Genomic DNA, 27,500 nt, shown 5'->3' on the forward strand with positions numbered 1-27,500 from the left:
TAAAACCATTGACATAGGATTTTAATTAAATATTTTCACATAAAAAAGACATTAGAAATTCGAAACCTGTAGGGTGTGGAATTAAGCTGGAGCCTGTCTTTGTAAAATAAAACCAATGACATAGGATTTTGATTAAATATTATCACACTAGAAATTCGAGACCTGTAGGGTGTGGAATCTCCCTGACATTTATAAATCTAAAATAGGCACTTAAGGCATCTAGAAAGGTTTGGGGGTAAATTTTACATGTCCGATGAATGATTAAGCAGTTCTAGCTTGTGCTTCAAAGTTGAAGAAAATTTAACAATATTTTGCAATATTTGATAACAATGAATGTTGCACTTACCTTCAATGGGCTTGTAAAAGCTTGAAGTAGATATAATGAATGTGGGTGTGGAATTACCCCGCGTGTGTAATCGCCCCACCTTACCAATGCAGCTAGACAAAGAAATAATAGCACGTGGTGTGTATCAAAATGCACAAACACACACATATGTAACACACGCATGCTGACGTCATGACCCATCGCCCGGGCATTTTAATGGCCGATAGGCGCATGCGATGACCGTTGACCAATCAGAATCATTCGTTTGTAAGGTTGTCATGGAAACCTTGTCTTGTTTACAGTTTTTAAAGTTCATTATTGGTTGAACCATGAAATTGTGGAAACAGTCATGCTTTCTCTGAGATAGATAAAGACACGTGGTATGTTACACGCTATTGGGCTGAGGAAAAGACTCAGTCTTAGTAAGCCTTGGAAAGGATGGCTATCTGAGAGAAAGTCAACTCTCGTTTTGAATGTTTCACTGATAGTTGCATTTTTTAACTTGAGATTTATTTAAATTATCGTCAATGTTTATGTTGAATTACTATGTTTTCATGTGGAAAAATATTTGTAGTTTCTGAAACAACCAAAAACTCAAATTTGATAATTTTGACCGTTTCCACTTTAAAACCGTTTTCTTCGTTTTCCAAATCCCGACTTAATACCGCTTCGAGGCGTAGGGTCACATATATATATATATATATATATATATATATATATATATATTATATATATATATATATATATATATATACAGTCCACTCCGGATAATTGCAATACCTTGGGATCAGCGAAATTGTTGCGATTAACCGAAGTTGCGATTAACCGAAGTTGAGTTTCCTGTCCACTATTGTAACTTTTGCCTCTGATTTTACACTATCTTGGGACCGTCCATGGCTGCCGTATCTTTGGTCGATTTCAGATAAAATGATGGGATATTGTTTTCATCACCGTCTGTTGTAAGTTTTCATAAGAATTTTGATTTGTCCATTGATCAGTTTCATACCATATATGGTAAACTCAAGCCAGTTGTTGTAAACATTGTTCTTAGTACACCACAGATTGAAATAAAAACCAAGCCAAATCAGCTTTGATGCAAGCCGAAATCTTAATTTGTTTGTTTTAACTTTCACTCTTTTGTTCTCAACATTCGTAAGAGTCAAAGAGATTAGCCGTGATGAGAGACAATAAGCTCTTACCAAACCCATATGCAAAGCTGTCAATCCCAAAACAAAGGATATCGCTCAGTTTCTCTTTACAACTGTCATTGTCTACCTGTTGTCTAGACTATGCCAAGCCATCCTATCTAATGGACAGATGACCGCATAAACCAATTCTGCAATGCCCAGCCTTTTCGAGTCTAATAGAGTGGTGACACACTACTTTAGCAAACCCCACTCTCGATTCTTCAATCTGTCATAATTTCACCTATGACGAAATTAAATCATTTTTTAAAATTGATTTCTTGAATTTGCCACCTTTTGAGGTTGAAAATTTGTTGCGATTAACCGAAGTTTGTTGCTATTAACCAGTGACTTTTATATAGAATTAATTCCGTTTCTTGAGAAATGTTGCGACTAACCGAAAGTTGCAATTAACCGAGTTGCGATTATCCGGAGTGGACTGTATATATATATATATATATATATATATTATATATATATATATATATATATATATACTAGTAAAAAGCCCGCAATTTCTCGAGGAAAGAACTATTTTCATTCGATATTGTACTCACCATCATTTTTATAAAGACAGATTGGTAAACAACGTTGTCTGTGTAATTTGGTTTATCTTCAGTTGATTTTTCTATATGACCCAACATGAATTGTAAGCCACTATAGCCTCTGACCCGTGACACAGCGATATACAGTTGTTCGTGTGTGAATACAGGTTGTGGTAAGAAAATCCCCACCTTGCTTAATGTCTGCCCCTGAGACTTGGGAAGCCTTCTGAAAGCCCCTCCAAAGGAAAACAACTTTAATAATATATTCCCTCAACTAACCCCAAGAAAAAAAATTAAACCTAGTACCTTTAATTAACCCTAATAGGAATAACAAACACCCTAGCACCTTTACTAAGACTTATGACTAACCCTAATATTTAAAAAATCCTCCGATCTCAAGCTAACCCTAATAGAAAAAAAAACCCTCGGACTGCTTTGCACTACCTTTCAATACTTCACAAATCAAAATGGCGGCCGAAAATCAAAACAATGGTCAAATTAGAAAATTTTAAAATGTCACAAATCTATCAAGGTTTGGTCTAGAGTTTTTTTAAATGCTTCTATATGATGACAAATTGAATATATAAACGCATGACAAAAGATCAACGGTGAAAATACAAATTGAAATAATACTGGGGATGTAGGAGCTTTCGGAATGTCTCCCCTTTACTTAACTTATGGAAAAACAAACACCCTTGCACCTTTACTAAGACTTATGACTAACCCTAATAGAAAAAAAAATCCTCCGATCTCGAGCTAACCCTAATAGAAAAAAGACCCTCGGACTGCTTTGCACTACATTTCAATACTTCACAAATCAAAATGGCGGCTGAAAATCAAAACAATGGGCAAACTCCATCTGTCAACATTTGGTTGTTCTTCCTGTCGTAAAAACGCCAAACTGACCACTTTTTACAGTGACGAAATTGGTTGTTTTTGAGAGTGTTAGTGTAGTCGCCTACGTATTTTATGATATCTGTGTGACGCAACGAACTTTCAAACTTACTGTAAATTATAAAAGGAAATCAAGTTATCTGTTTATCTACCTGTAAAAAATACATTTCTAATTTTTAAATCTTTCAGTAGAGTTCTACGCCGTATATTTTTTTTTATTGACTCAAATAAGCACAATGTTCTCCACAAGGCTATATTTTTTAAAGAAAAGATATATATATTTATATATATATATATATATATATATATATATATATATATATATATATATATATATATATATATATATAGTCTTATACAAAAGAAACTAGACAGCTTGTTTCCGCTAATAGTGCCATACTCAACTGGTTGTAACAAACACACTGACATATAATAGTTGGAAACGAGACACAACTATAGTCAGATTGCTGATTAGTGGCGCGTGTTTTTCTTCTTTTTCTCAGCTGTCCCTCAATGCACAGCTACAAATAAATGTTTGAACCTCTGAATCAATTTCTCGTAATTAAAAAGTGTGTTTTTTTTTTTGTGAATTTAAAAACAATGGGAAAGGATTTCGCTTATTACAGCTATATTAAATCATAAGGTAAGGATCGGAACTCAGAAGATTTACATTATCAAAATTATGAATTTTCCTCACATTCATTTTGAAGGAATTCGGTAAAATGGAATGTCCGGTTAATTAAAACTTAAACGATAAACATACAGTATTTGAATACGAAGGAACGAACGACAATTTTTATCTATCAGACATCTACATTTTATAACTATCAATACACATTATTGATTAATACAAACGAAAGTGAACATTACGCGCTTCCAACATATTTGATTGCAAAGTTTTGAGAAATAGCTTGGTGTTTATGCCGAAGAGATTACATAAATTTAATTTAGACTGGTCAAAAGTAGAAATTCATCAAATCATGATATAGTGTTTCCACAAATATAAACATGTGTTCATCAATAATAATAATGATAATAATAATAATAATAATAATAAATAATAATAATAATAATAATAATAATAATAATAATAATAATAATAATAATAATAATAATAATAATAATAATAATAATAACAACAGCAACAACCAAGAAATATTGGACACATCAATCTTCACATTCTGATGACGAGGAGGATGAAAAGGAGAAAGGAACGCCTATGGAAAGACTATGAGCATCATTCTATCCAATAAAATGTAAATTCCCTCCAGTTTGCGAAGGTTGGAGCATGCCCTGTTCTGAATATTTACAGATAGATAGAAATTTCCATAACTACACAAATTCGACAAGAGACATCCAATGAGAATAAGAAAAAACTTTATTTTGAACAAGAAGAACGATGGACAGCTCTGTCCCTTTCGACTACTCAGTCGCCTCTCTCCGCCTCACTCTCCGCAAGCCCTGTCACCGATTCCGGCACTACTTTTTTCTCAACATTAACTCCCCACCTTGAAGTACTTAATTACATTAAACTTCAATCAAACAGATGAAAGTAAAGTTAAAGGAAAAGTATCAAAAAAAAAATAATCTAAAAATAGAATTTAAAAACAAAAAAGTGTGAAAATCAAGATTCACGTTCAAGATTTAACATAACACCATGATAACAATCATTAGCATGTTATTGTTTTCATTCAAAGTCAATGGACGTTTACATTAATACAAATAAAGATAGGAAAGAGATAATAAAGGAAAATCTTTAAGATAAAGACACTTCCAAGTATAAAGCCTAACTGCTTAACACCAGTTTGCATTAACCTACTGGTTATCTCCACCAACGGCAAATAAAAAAAAGGAGAAGTCGGAGAAGGAAAAATATGCAAGTGCAATGTAAAAAAAAAAGGAATCTAGACGTGTGGTATGATAACATCGGTACCCACCCCACAGGTCTCGAGTAATAATATAAGAATAGGTAAAGAAAGGCAAAGCAAAGGTATCCCCTCTTTTTTTTCAACGGACACCTAACCGTGACTGAACTTTGACAGTATCATTTACAATTTACACACCTCTCACGCACACGCCGTATGAACGGCGCCTCCAAACAAAAACAACTCACTTCATCTCTTGTTGTTAAAAACAACTAGCCCATACCCTCCCTTCTCTTAACTTAATACAATGGGTAAATCATGGAAGAGGGTGAAGAGGCAAGCAAAAGTGAGGGGTAAAAGGGTAAACAATGGACATTAATTTCAATGTGCCCTGAACGAGTATAAGTAAAAAGGTGGAAAAGTTCAAGTACAGTAAACTCCGATTAAACAAGTTCACTTAGAAAACGAAATACATTGATAATAGGTTTGCGTTACATTAATTCAAACAATACATAATGTCAATATCATGAAAACAACATAAATGATAGCATTAAATCATCAATGTTTCAAACAAAGCATGTTATTCCTGTTTCATATACAGTAGGCGACGCTTTACTGCACGCTCACGGGAGAAGCCAAAAATCATGCAGCAATGCCCCGACCACTAACAGGATTATAGATCTAAACGATTCGGTGGTTTTACAATACGACCTCTCTTAGTGACACCTAGTCTCCTATTACTAAATGTTGGTAAACCTTCATTGACAGATTGATCTTCATCTGATTTAGCCTGATTACTCTCTTCTAAGATGTAATCACTTTCATTACCATCATCCAATTCATAAACATGTACTCTTTGTATTGGTCTTACAAGAATTCCCCTAGCAGTTTTCAACTCTATGGTTCTTACCAAACCATCGCGCCCGGGCAACAAGCGAATTACACGAGCCATAGGCCAATGCAACCTAGGACAGTTATCTTCTCTGATTAAGACCAATGAATTTTCTCTTATTGGTGAACTTTTGGGTGAAGATTTAACAAGTGGAAGATTACGGATATATTCCTTATACCAGAACTCTCAAAACTTGTCTAATTGCCTGCTGATTTGTAAATGACCATCTCGCAATGAAATGTTGGAAAGCGAACGTGCCTTACCACCGACAACGCGTTTATGACCATCAGACCGACCCAACAGAAAATGTGACGGAGTAAGCACCTCTTGGCACTGCGGGTCATCAGAAACATACGTAAGCGGACGACTATTAATCACGGACTCAACCTCGACCAGTGCCGTTTCAAGTTCACTTCTTTTCAACACCCTATTCCCAAGAGTTTTCTTCAGTGACTGTTTTAAATATCTAACGAGCCTTTCCCAAATTCCACCCCTCCACGGAGCTCTGGGTGCATTAAATGACCACTTCACGGTGTCACCGGTTGAACTATCAGCAATAAGTCTCTGAGCTGCTTGGAATGTCTTTGCGTTGTCTGACAAAATCTTTGTTGGTTGACCGCGCCTTGCAAAAAACCTCTTATAGGCCAACATGAAATCCCCCAAGGATAAGCTTTCACATAGTTCGAGATGGACAGCCCTAACCACACAACAAGTGAAGAGCAAAATATAGAACTTCTTTCCAACTGCATCCGACGCGTAAAGCGGACCAGCGAAATCCAAACCACAAATGCTGAAAACATCTGATGGTTTCAAGCGTTCGGCAGGAAGTGGAGCCATGGCCTGACTACATTCTACACCGCACACAATAACATTTAACCCTTTTAGCTTGAGACCTCAAACCTATGATCCAATATCTGTTACGAAGAGATTCCATCATTTGTGACACACCTGCATGTTTCAAACTAACGTGTTCTCGGCGGACAAGCAACAAAGTCAAATGGCATTTCGCAGAATAATCGGATACTTCTCATCATGACTTAACTCAGAAAACTCCAAACGACACTTCATTCTAACAAGCCCTGAGTCATCTAGAAACGGATTCATTTTGTACAGCACCGAGCTTTTCTTCAACCTTTCCTTCTTCAATAGGCAATTGATTTCGTCTGAGAAATGAACGGCTTGGATGTGCAACAAGAGCTTAGTATTGGCGGCATCTAACTCTTCAACAGAGAGATTCTTATCTTTACTCACTTTTCTTTTGGTAGCATTGTTCATAAAGCGCAAGACCCATGTCATAACTCTAACAGCCTTAGTGTATTCTCCCCACCGTTTTGAGTCTAACAATGATTCAACACCAACAAGGCAAGTATTGACTTCAGAAGCCCCTTTTTCTTCTACCAGCGCTTCTTCATTAGGTGCACATTCTGAGACATTCGTATCGCCCGTAAATTCCTTCAACCAAGGAGGACCTCTATACCACAATGGGTTGGCCATCAACTCCTTTGCAGTTAAACTCCTGGTAAGACAATCAGCGGGATTTTCTTTACCACGACAATGGTTCCACGCCACTGGTTCCTGACTTCCTGAATCTGAGCCACCCGATTGCAAACAAATGGTTTCCACCTAGTTGGGTCACTTCTTATCCATTGCAACGTAACCAAGGAGTCTGTCCAGCAGAAATACTTGACATTATCAGGTAAATACAGTGAGTTGATAACAGAGCGAAGCAGCTTAGACCCTACAACTGCCCCCAACAACTCCAGCCTAGGCAACGTAACGGGTTTCAACGAGCAAACTCTAGCCTTCGATAGTACCAAGGACACGGACACTGAACTATCTGACTCCAGAACTCTTAGATATATGACCGCGCCATAAGCTTGCATGGAACTGTCACAGAAACAGTGCAATTCAACTCTTTGTTTATCCCCCCAAGACACTGCAACATAACACCTTGGAATGGACAACTTCTTCAACTCCGTTACACCTTTGAGCCAAGAACGGAATGCATGACACATAGCCTCGGAGACCTCTTCATCCCACGAAACTCCCAGTTTCCACAGATCCTGGAACAAAATTTTCACAGTAACGATAAACGGAGATATTAACCCAAGAGGGTCAAAGATCCTGGCAATGCAACTGAGCACTAACCTCTTAGTCACTATCAAATCGGACGCGACTACCTCACTATCAAAGGTAAATGAATCTTCCCTTGGATTCCAATGCATTCCAAGGACCTTAACTGACTCGACCTCGATGGTCTTATCCTTAAATTGTCTTTCACAATTTTCAGCAATGTCGGAACTATTAGACGACCATTTACACAAATTCATGCCAGCTTCAGACATGATCTTCATGGCTTCTGATTTCAGACTCAGAACCTCTTCGGTGGTGTCACCACCCGATAACCAATCATCCACATACATGTTATCTGACAGTTCTTGTTTGGTATTTGATTCTGGATACTTGGACAAATGATGTCGGATCGTTGCATTTAGCAAAAATGGACTGGCCTTATTGCCGAACGGTACGCGGACTATGCGCATAACGTGAATTTTGTCACCAACTTTCCAGAGGAAACGATGGGCATCTCGATCTTCAGGTTTCACCAAGATCTGGAGAAACGCCTTTTCAATGTCTGCACTTAACGCTATTTTGTACCTCCTGAAACGCATGAGTACATTACTTAACAACGGCAACAGGTTTGGGCCTGTATGCATGCAGTCATTTAGAGAGACTGAATTCGGACCGGAAGCAGACGCATCAAAAACGGGACGTATCTTGGTAGACACACTAGACATCTTCACCACAGGTCGGTGTGGAAGATAAAACTTCACGTTGACATTTGTCACCTCTTCCTCGTCTTTTATTTCTTCTATTATGCCCTCTGCCTCCATCTTATGGAATACCTCATTGTACTCCTCTTTTAATACTTGATCTTTAGACAACTTTTTGTCTAACTATTCAAGCCTTATTCGGGCTTGCTCTTCATTTGTCTGTAAAGACTGTTTCTTTGTTTCGACCCAGGGCAAGGCCACTTCGTACCTTTGCCCATTGTGCTTAATGCTCTCTAAAAATCCAGTCATGACTTTTGACTTAATTTCTGGTTTGGCCTCGTGACAACATTCGAGGTAACTTAAATCCCACATTTTTCTAAAGTCTGAATGAGGGATATCTGTTAAACATAATAGTGGCGTGGGGTTCGAATCCCTTGTCTGAGTGTTTGAACTCACATAAGTCCCTGAGAGACTCATGTGTCAAAAATTTTCTTTTGAGCGACCAATCCAGAGGACCCACTTACACTGATTCCTGCTCTGACTATCTTCCAATAATAATCTTGTCCAAACAAGAAGTCAATAGTGACATCACCATCACTCTGCAAATTCTCAGAAAAGTTGCATGCGGTAAATTCTGACATAACACTAACAGGTATAGCAGGCCGATACATGGGGCACAGATTGTGTTCACCTCAATCAAAAACATGGAAGTCTTACTTCTATCTGGTAAGTCAAAGCTAACATCATAAACATTCTTTGTGGAATTACCAGATGGCTTCTTAGCCTCAAAGGCAGACACATTCAATTTCTCACGACCATACAAGGTTGGATGGATCAATTTGACAGCTCCAGTGGAGATGAAGCTTCTGTCAGCACCACTGTCCAGCAAAGCTGTAAATTGATTTCCATTTACAGACACTTTCATGGTTTGTAACACAGTGCTCTCGTTTGTAAGTTTACTTCTACAAAAACTAACATTGGTGGATTCGGAATTAACATCAACATCCAACTTTTTTGTGTCTTCTTTCTTACAGAAGAAAGCATTGTGTTTTTGACCACATGATTTACAATGAGAATAGCATTTTTTAGCAATATGTCCTTTCTTAAAACAAACAAAACACAACTTGTTGTCCTTAATCTTAATCAAAACATCCTCTTGTTTCATCGAATTAATTGTCCGACACTTTTCCGTTGGGTGTTTACCAGAGCAAAACAACAACGCCCGCTGTCATCACTCATAGTAGACGTAAAGGCAGACACCGTTGACGAGGATCCATGATGACGATTCGTTGGTTGTCGTTGTTCACGCCGCTCACGTTGTTCAGGATTGAAGCTGTAAGAGCGTTCCCGATTTTCTATCTCGCATTGCAAAAAATCCATTAAGAAGTCAAGATCCGCTTCCTTCCTGAGGCTCTGTCTGGCCCACATGAGTCGAATATCCGACGGCAACCGGCTCACGATGATAGGAGTTAGAACCAAACCAAATTTGCTGCCATCTACATCCAAGTTTTTCAGACTTCTAATGTTCACTTGTAGTTGATTGAACACCGACCACAATGCTTTCGTGTTTCGCGTGTTTGGAAACTCTACATTTAACAAATTTTGCACGTGTCCAAAAATAATTCTTTCTTTTCGACCAAAACGATCTTTTAAAATATCCAAAGCAACTGAATAATTTTCTGATGTTAAAGAAAGTCCTTGAATGGCAACTTTTGCCTCTCCAGTCAAGAAACTCTGCAAATAGCTAAATTTCGAAATGTCTGGTAAGTTGGTCTTATCAATAAGAGCTGAAAATTTGTCTTCAAATGATGGCCACTCGGAAAAATCTCCGTTGAATTTCTCTATCTCAATTTTCGGCAGTTGGGGTGACGCGGTGTAATGGGATCCGACTGTAGTAAGTTGTGCAGGTGTTGGGCCCTGAACCGGCATTTGGGAAAGCTGGTTCCATTTGCGATTGGCTTGCGCGGTTGTTTCATTAGCACGCACGATGTATTCTTCTGCTTCGTCAATGTCCGTAGGCAATTCTGACGCCTCTAAAAGTAATTCTAAATTGTCTTGAATTTCGTTTAACTGATCCAAACGTTTACTTACATTGTTCAGTCCAACCTCGATTTCCTCTCTAGAAACATCACTTTTGTTAATTATAACTGATAATCGATCCACAGCTCTCGTTAGCCAGCCTCTCTTGGCTGCACGTTTCTTTATTAAAGTTTCTCGGTCACTAGTCGACATCTTGAAATCTCTATTTCACAAAAGTTTATAAACAATAATCCATCTAAAAGTCTCCCAGGTTTTCGGCACCAGAATGTTCTGAATATTTACAGATAGATAGAAATTTCCATAACTACACAAATTCGACAAGAGACATCCAATGAGAATAAGAAAAAACTTTATTTTGAACAAGAAGAACGATGGACAGCTCTGTCCCTTTCGACTACTCAGTCGCCTCTCTCCGCCTCACTCTCCGCAAGCACTGTCACCGATTCCGGCACTACTTTTTTCTCAACATGCCCTTTCACAGTCTTCCCTTGTTATAGAATTTTTGGGCTCGTCGGTGAGAGTAAATTTTGTGTTCCTCCTCTCAATCTTTCCCACTACTTACGCCCTATAACCTCGATTGGATTGCGCTCACAGTGATATTGGGGAAGTCGCGCAACCTCGTGTCAAATCTCCCTGATTAGACAGTCTGTTTTGAAAACTGTTTTTGATTCGTTGCTGTTACTAAGAAGTATAGTTAGCCCATTGATAAATGGTTAAAATATATAGTGCTACCTGATTGAAACCATGAAATCATGTCAGCTTTTATATTTGCCAAAGTTGGAGCCTTGAAGTGATCATTGGTAGCGTTGTCAAATACCATACAGCTGGGTGCTTCGATGGAAGGCCAGCAAACGGTATTTAGCCAGTATTCAAATACCTTTTCATTGACCCCAGATTGATATTCTCTACTTCCAGGTGATACAGAGAAGAAAAACGGCATGGCGTCCTTCTAGATATCCGGAATACTCACCGCCTGCAAGAATATCAACGATCCTCTGTCCAAAACCCATGGTCCTTTTCCTACGAGAATTATCAGACGTCCATTCCTTTGCTCCGTACATCGTTGGATGAAATCCATATCAAAGTTGTCTACGATCCTTCTCGTCGTTCCACACTGGTGATCTCTCCGTCGTATTTCGATAATCATCTTCTCATGGTTGATTGCGAAATTCCAATACCATAGCCGACAGATACAAGAATACTTCTTTTCGCAGCTTCACGAGAGTGGAACCGATAGAGATTTCGCTTTGTATCGTATCGTTTAAGAGCCTTTTGTCCGTTCCAATCCTGTGTGCACGGAATATTGCACATTCCTCCAAAGTTACGAAATGTGGAGCCATGATTTTTTGCATGCGAGCTTATATTTTAACTAACATTACAAATTTTGAATACCGATAATAATTGACCAAACGGTTTTCTCACAATGACGAATTGCTTTGATCTTTTCATCGTTTGCAATAAAATATGACTCAAACTTTAAAATGTTGAAATTAATGGTGTAGATAGAATGCACTTGGCTAAGAAGCTCATAGCATTGCCATCCGGAAGTATAACGGACCAACACACAAAACTGTGTGTAACCATGAACTTTTATAGTCTGGTTAATACAGTTCAGTGAGAATCACTCACAAACGCGGATGGCAAAATATAATAACAAAGGCTTGAGTGACGTCATCTTCATTCTATCTATAACATCGCATTGTCAAACATCAAAATGTTCACTCATCCCAGACCCTTCATTTTTTATATACCGTAAAGAAGAAAAATTCCAAAGTATGATATTGTAACCTATGCAAAAAAAATCGGCTTAATGTCACTAAAAATTGGAGTGTTCGAGCCAGTTATCATTAAAATCCATCAGAAGGTTGTGAAGATATCCACGTCAACGCGTACACACGGGTTGTGGAACGGACTATAATATTATGTTTTTAAAAACTTTAAATGCTTTGTGAAACGTTCATTCGTAGATACAATTTTTCAGTTATATAAACAGCATTAATTGTTAATTTGACAACATTGAGTATCTCAAATGATTTAAAGCTATAGTTTTCACATCAGTCTTTGGTAATTGCAACATGATGGAGATAATATGCCATAAATAATAAATTCAAAATTTAATGCAAACTTCATAATAAGTGGTAAGTTTATAACAGTTAAAGCGAATGAATTGTTTTTATTCGGAAACAAGTATGACGAATTCATAATCACTAGCCGGAACGGAAATACCGAGTCAGCACGTGATATTTTGGAACAACAATGAATCCATTTCATACTTTGTGGTGCGTAACTTGTTAACATATTTGACAATGTGAAATCTCTAATGTGATGACGGCGGTTTTAGAGTACTTTTTATATGACTCAAAGAAGAAAACTTTTATAATATTTGGTATCAAAATCTGTATTCAGTTAAGACAAATTCATTCAGAGTTTGACACAAAATTTTACAACTTTTGATAGGTTGACACCTGGGAGCAACCCCCCCCCCCCCCTCCAGAAAAACACGCGCCATTAGTAAATAATCTGACAAAAGTTTTCTTTTGGTGTATGATCTTTTGAATTTCTCTGTTAAACAATTCATCGAATTTTGCACAGCTTTCTTGTTGTTTCTTAAAGTTGTTGGGGTTTTTTTTTTTTTTGTGTGTGTTTTTTTTTTTGTTCTTGTTTTCTTTTCTCTCTTTTGTTTTATTTTGTTAGCTTTGCTTTAATAAAATCCCAAATATTACGTTCAATGGGATTCATGTCAGGTGACACAGCTGGCCAGTGGTTTATATATAGGAATAAAAATAAAATTCCCTTTATTATATTCATGCCCATGTAAAATGTGTCTTTAGGGTTTATTCCAAGGAAAGACGAATAACCCAGTGAGCTAGGATGATGTGAAATCAAAAACTAGAGGTGGCTAAATGAGTTAATAAGATGGAGAAAAAGATAAAGGGAGTAAATGTGACTCATAAATAAGGCGACGTTTCGGCCTTTGACCTTTTTCAAGTGAACACGACATAATATATATATTTTATATATATATATATATATATATATATATATATATATATATATATATATATATATATATATATCGCGTATCAATAGGTTTTCTCTCATCAGATATAACAGTAAATGCAAAGTGTCTAGTTTCTATTATAAATGATTATTATTATTATTATCATCGTCATCATCATCATCATCATCATCATCATCATCATCATCATTACTATTGTTATTATTTCTATTATTATTATTATTATTATTATTATCATCATCATCATCATCATACTCATCATCATCATCATCATCATCATCATCATCATCATTATCATTATTATTATTATTATTATTATTATTATTATTATTATTATTATTATTATTATTATTATTATTATTATTATTATTATTAAATTGTTGAATTTAGATGTGACTAAAAGCATGGGACCCGATTCCCTTTATCCCCGTTTACTGAGGGAAGTGGCCTTTGAAATATCACAGCCGCTATCATCAATATATAATAAGTCTCTTGAATCTGGTACCTTACCCATTGAATGGAAACAAGCCAATGTTACTGCAATTCATAAAAAGGGCAGCAAATTGGATGCTGCAAACTATAGACCCATCAGCTTAACATGCATACTCTGCAAGGTTATGGAGTGTATCTTGAAAAACCGAATAATGGACTTTCTTAAAAGTCATACGATGCTAAACGATGGTTTTAGATCCAAGAGAGAATGCATTACTCAAATTTTACAAGTGATGGAGGATTTTACCAAGTTAATTGATCGTGATCAATACATTGATGTTGTTTATCTTGATTTCTGCAATGCTTTTGATTCTGTACCACACGGGAGATTATTCATTGAACTAAAAGCATGTGGATTTAAAGGGAATATCTTTAACTGGATTAAATACTTTTTAATAATCAAATACAAATAGTCATTGTCAATGGGGTGGGGACGGATTTTAAGAATGTAATTAGCGGTGTACCCCAAGGAAGCGAATTGGGACCACTTTTATTTCTTTTATATATAAATGCTTTACCATGTGGCATAAATTCAACCTGCAAACTGTTTGCAGACGATACAAAGATCTATAGTACAACTGAGCATCATAACATTCTACAAAATTAGCTATTTTCACTTTTCAAATGGTCTACAACATGGCATTTGGATTTTAATGTTTTGAAATGTAAAGTATTACAGATAGGAAAAAAATAATCCATGTCATAATTATTTTACCGATACTTCTATGTCAAATCTACTTTCCGTTGTGCCTTATGAATAGGATGTGGGAGTTACTTTTGATTCACTTTGAATTTTGATGTACATATTGATAAGTTTGTAAGCCGTGCAAACAGAATGATGGGAATAATATATAGAACCGTTATAAGTCTTGATAAAACCATATTTTTGTATTTGTATAAATCGCTCGTTCGACCAATTCTAGAATACGGAAATTGCATCTGGAGACTATTATATAAAAGACAATCTATTAGTATTGAATGTGTACAGAGGAGAGCTACCAAAAAGATTTATGCCATACAGTATTTATCTTATAAGGAAAGGTTGGAATTTCCCGACTTACCAAGTTTGAAATATAGAAGAATTCGTGGGGATTTAATTCATGTTTATAGATTGGTGCATGATCTGGATAGGATAGACTTTTCAATTATTTTTTTTCATATTCTAATATTACTTTTACTAGAGGGGACAAATTTAAGATTCTTGTCACTAGATACAAAACAAACATAAGACAAAACTGGTTCGGTCTTCGTATTGTACAGAAATGGAACAATTTGAAATTTGAAACAAATAATGCAAAATCTATGGTTTATTTCAAGGTGTTATATGTCCTATCGGTGCGTAAGGCCTATACAATTGAGCTTATACCTATACACTCCACTGAACACACACACACACACACACACACACACGCGCGCAAATACACACGCGTGTAATATTATTTACTTCGTCTTTTGTCATTTTTACACTCCACTGAATAAACCGGCTGCAACGCAAGCCAAATAATATTTTAAGTGGCATCAGAATCGTTTGTTATAATATTCAAGTCTCGACCTCTTCCATGGGCAAGTGACAAATTTCAACATTTATTAAACTTTGTGTTTTAATTAAGTAGTGTCTTCCCCTAGGATATAATATTTGCCTATTATTTTGTGTGTGTGGACAAGGTACGCTCATTATTTCCCTTTTCTTTATGATTAATAAATTTGTTTATATATAGAGAGAGAAAAACAGTGTGATGTCAAAAAAAAAAAAAGAACCAAAAAAAAATAATTAAAAAACACACAAAAAACAAAAAACAAAAAACAAACAAAACAAACTGGTTCCTATTTCATTGAAAGTGTAAAATTAATCTTCCGGAGAACTGAATACATAAATTGTGTAATTCATCTTCTGGTGCCAGAATAATGGCATCTTATTTTCTATTCTAAATTTATTATATGTAATGTAATGTAATGGGAAATTTATATAGAGCCATTATCCTTTCACAATGCTCAATAGCGCTTCACAATGGCAATAGCAAATAATATGTAAACAAATTAATAAATATACACATACACATATACACACACAAATACATCCACACACACACAAACACACACACACAGACACACACACATATATAAATATATATATATATATATATATATATATATATATATATATATCTAATTGGATTCAGTAGTCTGATGTCACGCCGCCCGGCAACGGCAGCCATCTTGGTTCTAAACAAAGAAAATCATTACTTATTAATCTTCATGCAGGCTAAAACTTTTCATATGCCTTGTGATCAGAATGTGTAAAGGTCAAAACATGATCAAATTTATGGGGGGTTTTTCCCCTCTGGATACGCTTTTATGCTCGCCGGGGAAATATTTCATAAGGGTGTCCGCCATTGTTCCGATCGTTTAGAGCCAGTTACTAATTTACCATGCGTCATTACGAGGGAAGTGACGTCATGACTGTTGAAGCATATTATCTGTACGTCTAAACAGATCTTCTCTCGTCCACATATTATGTCGATTTATAATGACCCACATCGTTACCATCAAGTTATAGCCTGAAACCCAAAAGGACCGGTCTTTTGACGTCATTATTTGTTGTTTTTTTTTTTTGCACCGCCTCGAGATTTGTCGTTAGTAGTGCTCATGGAGACAAGTGGTCCCATTGGTTGAACTATTGAAAACAACTCACGATTTGTTTTCTTTTGTGACTAAAGACGGGCATTTTGACGTCATTTTTTGGTCAGTGTCAGGCTATAGATAGTTCGAAGATGACGTCACTCAGGTCTTTGTTATTGTTTTTTGCCATCCACGTTTATGAGTAATGCTCACTAAACTGTATTAACCCGACTATACACGTTCATGGTTACACACAGTTTTGTGTGTTGGTCCGTTATACTTCCGGATGGCAATGTTATGAGCTTCTTAGCCAAGCGCATACTATCTATAAGTTAACGATGGCTACGCCCACATCCATCGCGTCTAATCGTAGCCATCGTTAAGTTATAGCCTGACACTGAAACCCAAAAAGACTGGCATTTTGACGTCATTACTTGGTTTTTGTACTGTCTAGTGAGTTGTCGTTATAGTGCTTATGGAAACAAGTGGTCCCATTGGTTGAACTATTAATAATAATAATAATCTTTATTGTCCAAAAAAAAAAGGCAATTCATGTGAGGTAAACAATGCTCAGTTTGGTTCATGGTATGAACATCAACAGAAACAGACACAGACATACACGAACATACACTATTGAATACAACTCACGATTTGTTTTCTTTTGTAACCAAAGACTGGCATTTTTACGTCATTTTTTTTTTTTTTTTGGTCAGTCAGTGTAGCCATCGTTATTTTATAGCCTGATACTGAAACCCAAAAGGACTGGCAGTTTGACGTCATTATTTGGTTTTTGCACGGCCTAGTGAGTTGTCGTTAGTAGAGCTCATGGAAACAAGTTATTTCATTGGTTGAACTATTGAATTCAACTTACGATTTGTTTTCTTTTGTGGCAAAAGACTGGCATTTTGACGTCAATTTTGGTCAGTATCAGGCCATAACTTTACGAAGGCCACGGGGTCAGGCTATAAGTTAACGATGGCTACGGTCTAATCTATGTTCCTCGGACCGTGTACGAAAAGTCTGTAGTCTAGGGGTTAACCCACACCAGAGACTGACTCCGACGACCCGGCACTGCCGTCTAGCGGGGTGTCGTTAGAAGAGGTCAAGGAAACAAGTGATTTCATTGGTTGAACCATTGAATACAACTCACGATTTATTTTATTTTGCGGCCAAAGACTTGTCTTTTGACGTCATTTTTTGGGTCAGTGTCAGGCTTTAAGATAACGATGGCTTCGCTCGTAGCCATTGTTAACATAATTATAGCCTGACACTAGAACGCACTAGGACTTATAGTTTGACGTCACTTTTTAGGTTTGTGCAGCGTCTAGTGAATTGTTGTGATTCCATTGGTTGAACTATATTTGTGGCCATTTTTTGGTCAGTGTCAGGCTATACGTTTATGATGGCTTCGCTTCGCTCCATGCCCCTTGACTCATACCACTAATGTCTCGTACTTCATGTTACGTGTTGCTGTTGGTCAGGGACTTCTTGTAAAGCGCTTTGAGCACGTTTAGTGGATATTGCGCTATATAAAATCTCAAGCTCAAGATGTCAAAATAGACACATTGATGGATTTCTAGTGGAATCTTCTGTTCCCTATCTGAATCTTTGTCCTGTTTCTTTTTCTATGGTGCTTTAAACTTGAAATTTGCAACTATTCCTCTATCATTTTCCCCTTTTACTGGCCGCTGAAATGACCTAAAAGTGTGTGGCAAGCGCCGTAAAAGCCCCCAAAACAAATAACAATCATCCTGACGTGATACGGTCTTGAAGCCTTTCCTCACATTAAAATTGAACTCTTTTTCCTTTCCCTTCTGACTGCAGATCCTTTATGACGTCACAACTTTGGAAGACAGAGCAGCGGCCGGCCTCTAGGATAGAACACAATGCTCGATGTACACACCTTTGTGAGGGGATAATATAAGGGGTTGTTGAAACCTCAAGACTTCAGTGTAGCAATAGCGTAGAAGAGCGGACTCAAAAAGTGGTTTACTGGATATTGAAAAAAATAAAAAATAAAATCATTGTCATATTATCTTAAGAAATAGAGAGAGAGAGAGAGAGAGAGAGAGAGAGAGAGAGAGAGAGAGAGAGAGAGAGAGAGAGATGGATAATAGGGACTGGTTGTTATAATTTTGTGACTGCAAGTATTGAGTAAATGCATTTTTCTGCTTCTTTCACTCCCTTTATCAGTGTTATATTAACGAAGGATAAATCGGACAAGACTGGTATTTCGGTGTTGTGGCTTACTTGTTTTCAGTGTGTAATGCGACTTGTGTCTTTTTTTTTTCTTCATTCGTTTACGTCAACCAGCCCTTAGCAATACTGTTTTGGCAGTGAGTGATGGTTTTCATTGTAGTGGACTATTGTGGACTACTAAGGGACACACCCAATGCTAGATACAGTCTCCTCATATAATGGCATAGGGTGGATTCCAAAAGTGGCTAATTGGATATTTTGAAAACCCCATTCATAATCACATCTTTAAAATATAGACAAGAATAAACAGATATTATATTAGATATTATATAAAAGACCCCAACAATTTGAGATTTCATAGAGTGCAATATTCAATGAATGTGTTCAAAGACCGAAATAAAACCATGGAAAAATCGAGAATATTAAGCGTCAAATATAAACAAAATAGAAATAGATGGTATATCAAATTCAAAGTGTCTATAATTCATGCACTGGTTATTCTTTCTGCCCTTGCCATTTTATTTCAACTCCTATATTTTTATTTTCAAAAATCAAGAATTGACGTTATTCGGAAAACAAGACAGAAAATTGAAATACAAAATGTCTTGATAAGATTGAATCAAGACAAACAAACAAAACTGGATGCAAATGATTCTGAATCTTTAGATTTACTCCAAGGAAATTTTAGCAAAAGTTCAATATCAACAAGAGCGCGACCTAAAGAAAATTTGACAACAATAAGCACACAAGTTGTTCGTGGAAATGACAACAAGGATTTAAGAGGAAGAGATAGTCCCAACAAATTTTCGACGAGAATAAATGAACATCACAACAAAGGATTAAAAAAGAAAACGATGTTTCATTCAAGTTTTACCACGGAAAAAATAAATGTTCATAAACATGATATCAAGGAATTAGTAGTTAAAACCAAAGCCAAGGTTCAGACGAACTCATCTAAAAGCAAGAAAGTCATAAATAAAAATCACGACAAAGAGTTATCAACGAATATCAAACCCCGGCCAAATCTAACAAAAACTGTTGAGATTATTCAAACATATCACAGAAACACAATTCAATACCGTGACCGGTTCGACTGTTCCGCAATCATCAATGGATCAAACGTCGAGATACAGAATGTTCGGAAATTCCTCCGCGTGGATCGCCCTAAAAATGGATACGACTTTATGAAACTGGAACGTGTGCGTGAGATGTTTACGGATTGCGAGAACTTCAAGAAGATTCGTGGATACATCCTGGACGAAGGGTCTCCGGTAGAAAAAGAGAACCCTTTAGCCTTTGTGATTCTCGCCCATCAGGACTTCGATCATCTAGAAAGACTCTTCCGTGTCTTGTACAGGCCTCAGCACACGTTCTGTGTACACTTGGACAAAAAGGTGGCAGGTAAGTTGACTGAATGCTGGTTATTGGAGGGGGGGGGGGGTGCTTTTTAACTATAACTTTACATGACCTTTTCTCCCGATAGCTCATAACGTCTTACGTTTCACAAGCAAAGGAAGGAAATCGATCCAGGGCGCAGTCGAGAATTTGGCAGCGCGCATTGGGGACGAGCTGGAATTTTCAAACGTAGGAATTCAATAGTCCTCTTAATATTCTTATTTAAAATCTTCAACAGCGAGGACAGGACGTACGACACATTTAGTCGTTGATCTGGGGGTTTGTATAAGTGGGGAGGGGGGGGGGGGGGGGTTGGAATGTATTTATGTTTTAATTGGGTTTTTCTTTTAATTGTTGTTGTCTGAAAAGCTTCGTGTCTTGTATTTTGTTTTCTTTTTGAACCTGTTATATTCATTTTTCATTCATTGCTATTGCTATCCATTTCTTAGACCTCCAAGCAGCAACACCATTATCATTATCCAGTATGAATAGACTTGAAGAATTCTTGACTTGTCAATCATGACCAAAAAGATATCGCTGTATGCTGATTCAGATTTATCATATCAATAAAATATGCATTATATTAAATAACATTGTTTTTCTTTATGCAATACTAATAGACTACATTTCTTTTGTGCAAAAGCAATAACCCGTTTATAACAAAAATTCTTTCATTTTTTAAATAGGAAATTACAATGATGAATTCTTCTTCTTCTTCTTCTAGGTTCCATGCCTGGTCCAGGCTTCGGATACTGCATGAATTATCTCTCTCCATTCCTCCCTGTCTCTTGCCTTTTCAAACAGCTCTTGGATTGTTAGGCTGGTGAAGCCCTTCAGTTGGTCTATGAGTGTTTTTCTTTGTCTCCCCCGGGCGCGTTTACCAGGTATTTTTCCACAACTTGCCAGGTATTCATTCTTATCTTTCCTTACTATGTGTCCGAAAAAGGATAGTTGTCGATCCACTATTAAGGGCATTAGTTTCCTTTGTTGGTATGTTTGTTTTAGCACTTCTTCGTTCGTTTTGTGTGCAGTATACGATATTCTCTGCATCCTTCTCAAGCACCACATTTCAAAAGCTTCAATGTTCTTTTGTGTTTCTGCATTTGTAGTCCAGCTTTCGCATCCGTATAACAAGATTGGCCACACGTAGCACTTCAAGACTCGGAATCTAATCCCGAACGACATCTGTTTGTTTTTCAAAATGTTTCCCAGGTCCATGAAGGCCTGTTTGGCTTGAGTTATTCTTGCTCGTATGTCTCGGTTACATCTTCCATCTGTTGTCACTATTGAACCTAGGTATTTAAAACTTTCTACGTTGGTAAGTTGCTCGCCGTGAATCGTTATATTGCAGGTGTTGTTGTTTTCGGGGTTTTTCTGTATTACCATGCATTCCGTTTTGGTGATATTCACTTCCATTCCCTTGGCTTCACTATCTACTACCACTTTGTCAACAATCTTTTGAAGTTGGATTTCTGATGTTGCAATGAGTACCGTATCGTCTGCGTATCTTATATTATTTATGTTGTGACCTCCCACTTTTATTCCCTCCATATTATTTATGCCCCTCATGATTGTTTCTTGGTATAGATTAAACAGATCTGGTGAGGCAACACACCCTTGACGGACTCCTTTCTTAATAGGAATGGAATTTCCTGTAGAGTTTCCGATTTTGATAGATGCCTGCTGGGTGTAGTATAATGTTTGCATGAGTCTGAGGTCTTTCTCATCAGCGCCAATGGAGTGCAGTTGTTTTAGTATTTCTTCGTGGCGTACTCTATCAAAAGCTTTTTTGTAGTCGACAAAACAGAGGTATAGTGGGGTCTGAACCTGTATAGCTCTTTCACTTAAAACACGGAGGAGGTATATTGCGTTCCTTGTCCCTCTGTCAGGTTGGAATCCATATTGTTCTTCTGCGATTTCGGGGTTAATCTTATTCCTTAGCCTGTTGATAATTATACGCAACAGTATTTTGTTGATGTGGCTTATTAAACTTATAGTTCTAAAATTTTCGCATCTGACTGCACCTGCTTTCTTTGGTATTGCTATGAAAATAGAGTTACAGAGATCTTCTGGAATTTTCCCAGTATTGTATATATTGTTGAATAATATGTGAAGTTCATCAATTGCTAGATCTCCTAGGCTTTTTAATACCTCTACAGATATTTCATCAGGGCCTGTTGCTTTACCATCCCTCATTCGTTCCATGGCATGTTCAATTTCACTTTTGGTGATGTTTGGTCCGCTTAATGGTTCTTTGAATTTCAGTGGTGGTTCATTTCTATTTGGATCATTGTACAGTTCGCCTATGTATTCTACCCATCGGCTTTCTATATGTTGTTCTTCAAATAGCAGTTCCCCTTGTTTGTTTTGGATACAACTTCCTGCTGCTTTGCTTTTCCTTTTCCCTGATAGTTCTTTTATTCTTTGGTGAGCTTGTTGGGGGTTGGGTTTGTATTCTCTTTCGATTTCGCAGCATTTCCAGTCTAGATAGTTCTCGTGTGCCTCGATGCATTTGGATTTAATGTGGTTGTTCAATGTTTGGTATTCTGCAGACCCTCTGTTGCATTTTCGTCTTTCTTCAAATAGGTTTAGAATTTCATTTGTCATCCATTCCTTTTTGCTGTTTATTTGAGCTATTGGTAAATGCTTTTCTGCAGTTGCTTTGACACACTTTTGGAATATATCAAATTGTTTTTCACATTTTTCATTATCAGGTTCACTTTGGCTTTGTATCATGAGTGCATTTTCAAATTCTTCTCTCATTTTTGTTTGTATGCCATTGTCTTTGCATAACCTGTAATCCCTCTTTATTCTACCAGCTGTTCTCTGAATAGCTTTAAACTTTATCCTTATTGTACAAACAACTGGGACATGGTCACTGTCTACATCGGCGCCTGGGTAGGTTTTGCAATTTAATATGCCATTTCTGAATCTTGATGATACTGCTATAAAGTCTATCTGGTTCCTTGCTCTGTCCCCTGGTGATTGCCATGTCCAGGTTCTTCTTGGGTGTTGTTGAAACCAGGTGTTTGAAATCATTAATTTATTTGTTCTACACCAATCTGCCCAGATGTTTCCTCGTTTATTTCTGTCTCCGAGTCCATGTGGTCCGATTATGTCACCATCTCTGCCTCTGCCAATCTTAGCATTTAGGTCCCCCATTACCATAAGGACTTCTTGTGATTTACACATTCGTTTTGCTTTGTCTAGTGAATGGTAAAACTCTGTCATATCTGCATCTGTCGCCTCTTCTGTTGGTGCATAAACTTGAATAATATTGGTGTCAACTACAGGTCCTCTTAGCTTAACCAGCAAAACTCTGTCTGAGATTGCTACGTGCCCTTTGTAAAATTTGGTTGATTTTTGGTCTAAGATCATCCCTACTCCTTTTTGGAAAGAGGTTCCACCACTCCATATGATCTTATATGTCATGTTGTTTTCTTGTTTTGACATGGTTCCCTGCTCTTTCCATCTCATCTCTGCCAGGCCAAGAATATTTATTTGGAGCCGTTTCATTTCTTTCAGAATGTTGTTTAGTTTTCCTTTTTGGGCACAGGTCCTGACATTCCATGTCCCAATTTTGGTTTTGTCACATTTGTTAAATTTATTTCGCCTAGTAACTGGCTGACGACAAATTCGACAAGTTCGACAAATGGATGATGCCAAGTCTGCAAAGATAGATCATCATCAAGCCCTACTGCAACCTCCTCGTGGTGTCGAACGGTAACAGGTCAAGCTGGCCAACTGCAGAGGGCGACAAGAATAGGCAATGGCAAACCATTCTTGTAACTTTGCCGAGTTAACTGCATGAATAAGTCCAAAAAGTTAAACGGTGACAGCGTAAAAGGGAGCATGTTTTCACGGAAGACTGCTGCCTCGCTCGGTTGGGAGCGTGATGTTCGTCAGGTCACACCGAACCGAATGATGAATAAAAGCCAGTAAAATATAATATACCAATAATAATGATAACAATACGGCTGAAAACTTATATAACGCTATTAGCAGAGGGAATTAAGGGGGAAAAATAGCTCAATTGTGCAAACGAATGATGAAAGCATGAAACTTTCAGGGATTGTAAAGCACGTCAAGGGCTACAAAATGTGATAGAGAAGCACTTCCAGCGATGTCTGTGAGCCAAGAAATTAAGTAAATAAAAGTTGATATTTTTAAATCGGCAACAATATTTATCATGGCGTCCGATGTGTGAATGCGACATATCATTGTGACAAACACGAAGCGGCGCGAAGGTAGAAGCAGGGTGGAGGGGTGCGGGTCGGTGAAAATTACCCAATCGGCTGACGTTTCCAAAAAGTTATTTTTAGAATGGGCCAATATTGGGGCTGGCGGTGGTGGTTTGAAGGGAAACAAAAAACGTAAACCGGTGTTGACTCATTTTATAACTCTTTGTTAGCATGGATTGGTATTGATATAATCATATTACTATACACAGTTGCATAGAATTATTTCATTGATTGAAATGTAATGGTGGGGATGTTCTCTCTCTCTCTCTTTCTCTCTTTCTCTATCTTTATCTCTCTCTCTCTCTCTCACTCTCTCTCTCTCTCTTTCTTTCTTTCTTTCTCTCTCTCTTTCTCTATCTCTTTCTCTCTCACTCCCTCCACCACCACCACCACCGTGCTTTAGGCATTGATCATTGTATGTAAAGTACTGTATTAATTATGGCTTTACCTATGAAAATCACACACAACGAGAAATGTATTTTCTCACCATGAGATATGCAAATCGTATATATGCACATGCTAACAAAACAGATTGTGCCTTAGGTGAATGACTAGTTGATACAATTGTGTTAACGTCATTTAGGTCATATAACCGCCAAAAAGTTGGACATAGAAGAACCCCATTAGTGATAAATTAAGTAAACATATGTATGCAGACATATTATATAGATAGTACCTAATATTGAGCATTGTTCGTTTGGCTGTTTTCATGCACGATGACAAAAATTATTGGCTCAAATGACTGGAAAAAGTGTTTGATTTTTGCCTAATTGATTCATCTGTAAAATTGATTTGTCCAGCTAATTCTAAACTTCCAAACAAGGACCAAGGATATTTAACCTTTCTAGAAAATCTAAATCAATATAATTCGTTAGCTGATAGCAATGTCAAAACACATCTTAATGGAACTCTTGAAGAATTGAAATCGAACAATGCAAAATGGCATCGGTCTTGTCGAGTGAAATATAACTCTAATGCAATTAAAAGCCTCCAAGACAAGAAAAACAAAGAAGAAAAGCATGAATTTAGACTAGAAGCGAACATTACAATATAGGATTTTGATTTTCAAGATCCATCTTTGAGTACCGAATTGCCAATTGAAACAACACCCAGAAGAAGTATCAGGGAACCATGTCAAAAATCAGAGGAGAAGTTGAAATCAAACAGGACAAAGTGTTTTATATGTCAAAATAAGCGACCAGGAAGGCTCCATGCTGTAATGACGAAGGAAATGGAAGATAAGATACTTGCTACAGCAACTTTGATAAAAGATATTACAATGATCAGCTACATCGATGGTGGTGATTTAGTAGCGAAAGAGGCACACTACCATAAACTCTGCCACATCAAATACACGAATAAGGGTAGAAAATCGAAGACTAATCATATGAAGGGAAAACATTCAGGTCCTGATGAAAGTTTCGCTTTCGCAGCAGTCGTGTCTTATGTAGAGGAGAACCATAATGCAACCCACCAGTTGTCAAAACGTATTAAGAAGTTTAAAAGTGAGTGCACCACTAGAGGCTGTGGAAATAGCTATGCACACCCACCCGGTTCAAATAGCGGCTTATGAGAGTGTTTCCAAGCATAGAATTCTATTCTTCTGGACGAAATACATATGTAGCACACGATAACAAAGTTGCTGCGTTATTAGTAAAGAATTAAAAGGAACAAGCAGATGATAATGCAATGTTTTTGTGGCGTGCAGCAAAAACTATCCGACAAGACATCATTCGCAAATGCCCGCAAACACCAACACAATGGGACATCGGGATTGGAAGACAAGAAGGCGCAGTGCCTAACTCCCTGTTGACATTAATCAAAATGATTTTGGTTGGATCGTCTCCTTCAGAAAAGTCAGATTCCAGGCATCAAGAAAGCCTATCTACAAGTCCAATATCAAAAATTAAAATTAAACCGGGTCGACTTTTCAAAAAAGACAATCGCAGATCAAAGAGACGCCATTACCGTTGTATGTAAGTATTTTTTTAATACACACATAAAAGATCAAAGAAGATTATTGACACATTATTTTCGCTAGGGTTGTGTTCCTCATATAAACGTATGTTGTCATTGTCATCGGATATCGCATCAGCAGCTGAAAATAGATTCGAAGAGGAAGGAATTCTTTGCCCAATCAATCTGAAGAAAGAACTTTTTACTGTTGCTGCTGTTGATAACATTGATTATAACCCAAGCTCAACAACTCACAAAAACTCTGTCCACGGAACAAGTATCTCCGTGTTTCAGAAACCTACAAATGATGAGTCCGGTGTTGATCGAGTAAAGTTGAATATGAATACTTCTGACGACATTCACACAGACAGCAATATTTTGTCGGATTTTCTAAAGGTCGCCCAAGAAATTGCATTTGATAAAATATACCTGCAACAAACACTGCTCCATCGAACATTATTTCAAACATGACAAATGACCCTTATATGACAGAAGAAACGGACTGGCTACAACATGTTTCATCAACTTACTTGGAACAGGATGTAAAAACATGGGCTGGATTTGTCTCATAATATGCCGAAATTCATCAATACAATGCTTCCGTTGTTGGAAGAACAAGCAAACAAAGGAAACCAAACGTCATTACGGATCATCACGTCACCCAGCTCGAGACCTTTACTGTCACTATGTACGACAAAGCATTAGATTGCACAGGTGTTAATGCAGCAAGAAAATATTTATTTTGCCAAAAAGGTCGTGCAATAGAGAGACTTCCTCCCCACAAGAAGTGCATTACAGCAACACATTAAACGGGCGGCATATCAAGCTGGCTATGTTTTGAACTCTGCAACAGAAAAAGATCCTGTACTACCATCACCTCTGGAATGGGGCTGGAAAATGGACGGAGGAAAGCTCTTACCATACTGGTCATCACAGCCGGAAGTATCCAAAGTGTGCCAACAACTTGTCAAATGTGGCTGCAAGAAAGGATCCACGTCCCGATGCAAATGTTTGCGAGCCCGCTTACCTTTACCATGCACAGACTTATGTCGATGAAGAG

The 27,500-nt window shown here is 37.2% G+C and overlaps 4 protein-coding genes and 1 pseudogene across 5 annotated transcripts in view; 1 reads left to right on the forward strand and 4 right to left on the reverse strand.

Annotated features, from left to right (window-relative positions):
- Positions 1–5,486: 5,486 nt before the first annotated feature.
- On the reverse strand, positions 5,487–6,542 carry LOC144980575 (uncharacterized). Its single transcript, XM_078928250.1, has 2 exons — positions 6,061–6,542; positions 5,487–5,832 (listed from the first exon to the last, which is right to left on the reverse strand). The coding sequence occupies exons 1-2, from the start codon at positions 6,540–6,542 to the stop codon at positions 5,487–5,489; spliced, it is 828 nt and encodes a 275-aa protein (XP_078784376.1).
- A 156-nt stretch (positions 6,543–6,698) lies between these two features.
- Positions 6,699–7,199, reverse strand: LOC144980576 (uncharacterized). Its single transcript, XM_078928251.1, has one exon. It carries the CDS (start codon positions 7,197–7,199, stop codon positions 6,699–6,701), a length of 501 nt encoding a protein of 166 aa, XP_078784377.1.
- Positions 7,200–7,213: 14 nt separating this feature from the next.
- LOC144980577 (uncharacterized) lies at positions 7,214–8,599 on the reverse strand. Its single transcript, XM_078928253.1, has one exon. It carries the CDS (start codon positions 8,597–8,599, stop codon positions 7,214–7,216), a length of 1,386 nt encoding a protein of 461 aa, XP_078784379.1.
- A 1,041-nt stretch (positions 8,600–9,640) lies between these two features.
- Positions 9,641–10,711, reverse strand: LOC144980578 (uncharacterized). Its single transcript, XM_078928254.1, has one exon. The coding sequence runs from the start codon at positions 10,709–10,711 to the stop codon at positions 9,641–9,643; it is 1,071 nt and encodes a 356-aa protein (XP_078784380.1).
- A 4,779-nt stretch (positions 10,712–15,490) lies between these two features.
- Positions 15,491–27,500, forward strand: part of LOC144980555 (N-acetyllactosaminide beta-1,6-N-acetylglucosaminyl-transferase-like) — a 38,507-nt pseudogene continuing 26,497 nt past the window's right edge. The window contains exons 1-2 of the transcript XR_013646926.1: positions 15,491–15,695; positions 18,474–20,249. The product of XR_013646926.1 is annotated as an N-acetyllactosaminide beta-1,6-N-acetylglucosaminyl-transferase-like (transcript). The remainder of the gene's footprint in view (positions 15,696–18,473; positions 20,250–27,500) is intronic.

The sequence above is a fragment of the Berghia stephanieae genome, chromosome 10 (genome assembly GCF_034508935.2).
Source record: "Berghia stephanieae isolate SIO BIC M18660-M18661 chromosome 10, UCSD_Bste_1.3, whole genome shotgun sequence".
Lineage (NCBI taxonomy): Eukaryota > Metazoa > Mollusca > Gastropoda > Nudibranchia > Aeolidiidae > Berghia > Berghia stephanieae.

Coding starts and splice junctions, on each gene's coding strand:
- LOC144980577 (XM_078928253.1), bottom strand. CDS start 8,599: ATGGAGGCAGAGGGCATAATAGAAGAAATAAAAGACGAGGAAGAGGTG.
- LOC144980578 (XM_078928254.1), bottom strand. CDS start 10,711: ATGTCGACTAGTGACCGAGAAACTTTAATAAAGAAACGTGCAGCCAAG.
- LOC144980576 (XM_078928251.1), bottom strand. CDS start 7,199: ATGGCCAACCCATTGTGGTATAGAGGTCCTCCTTGGTTGAAGGAATTT.
- LOC144980575 (XM_078928250.1), bottom strand. CDS start 6,542: ATGGCTCCACTTCCTGCCGAACGCTTGAAACCATCAGATGTTTTCAGC. Junction 5,833..6,060: donor ATTAATAGTCGTCCGCTTAC/GTATGTTTCTGA, acceptor TTCACCCAAAAG/TTCACCAATAAGAGAAAATT.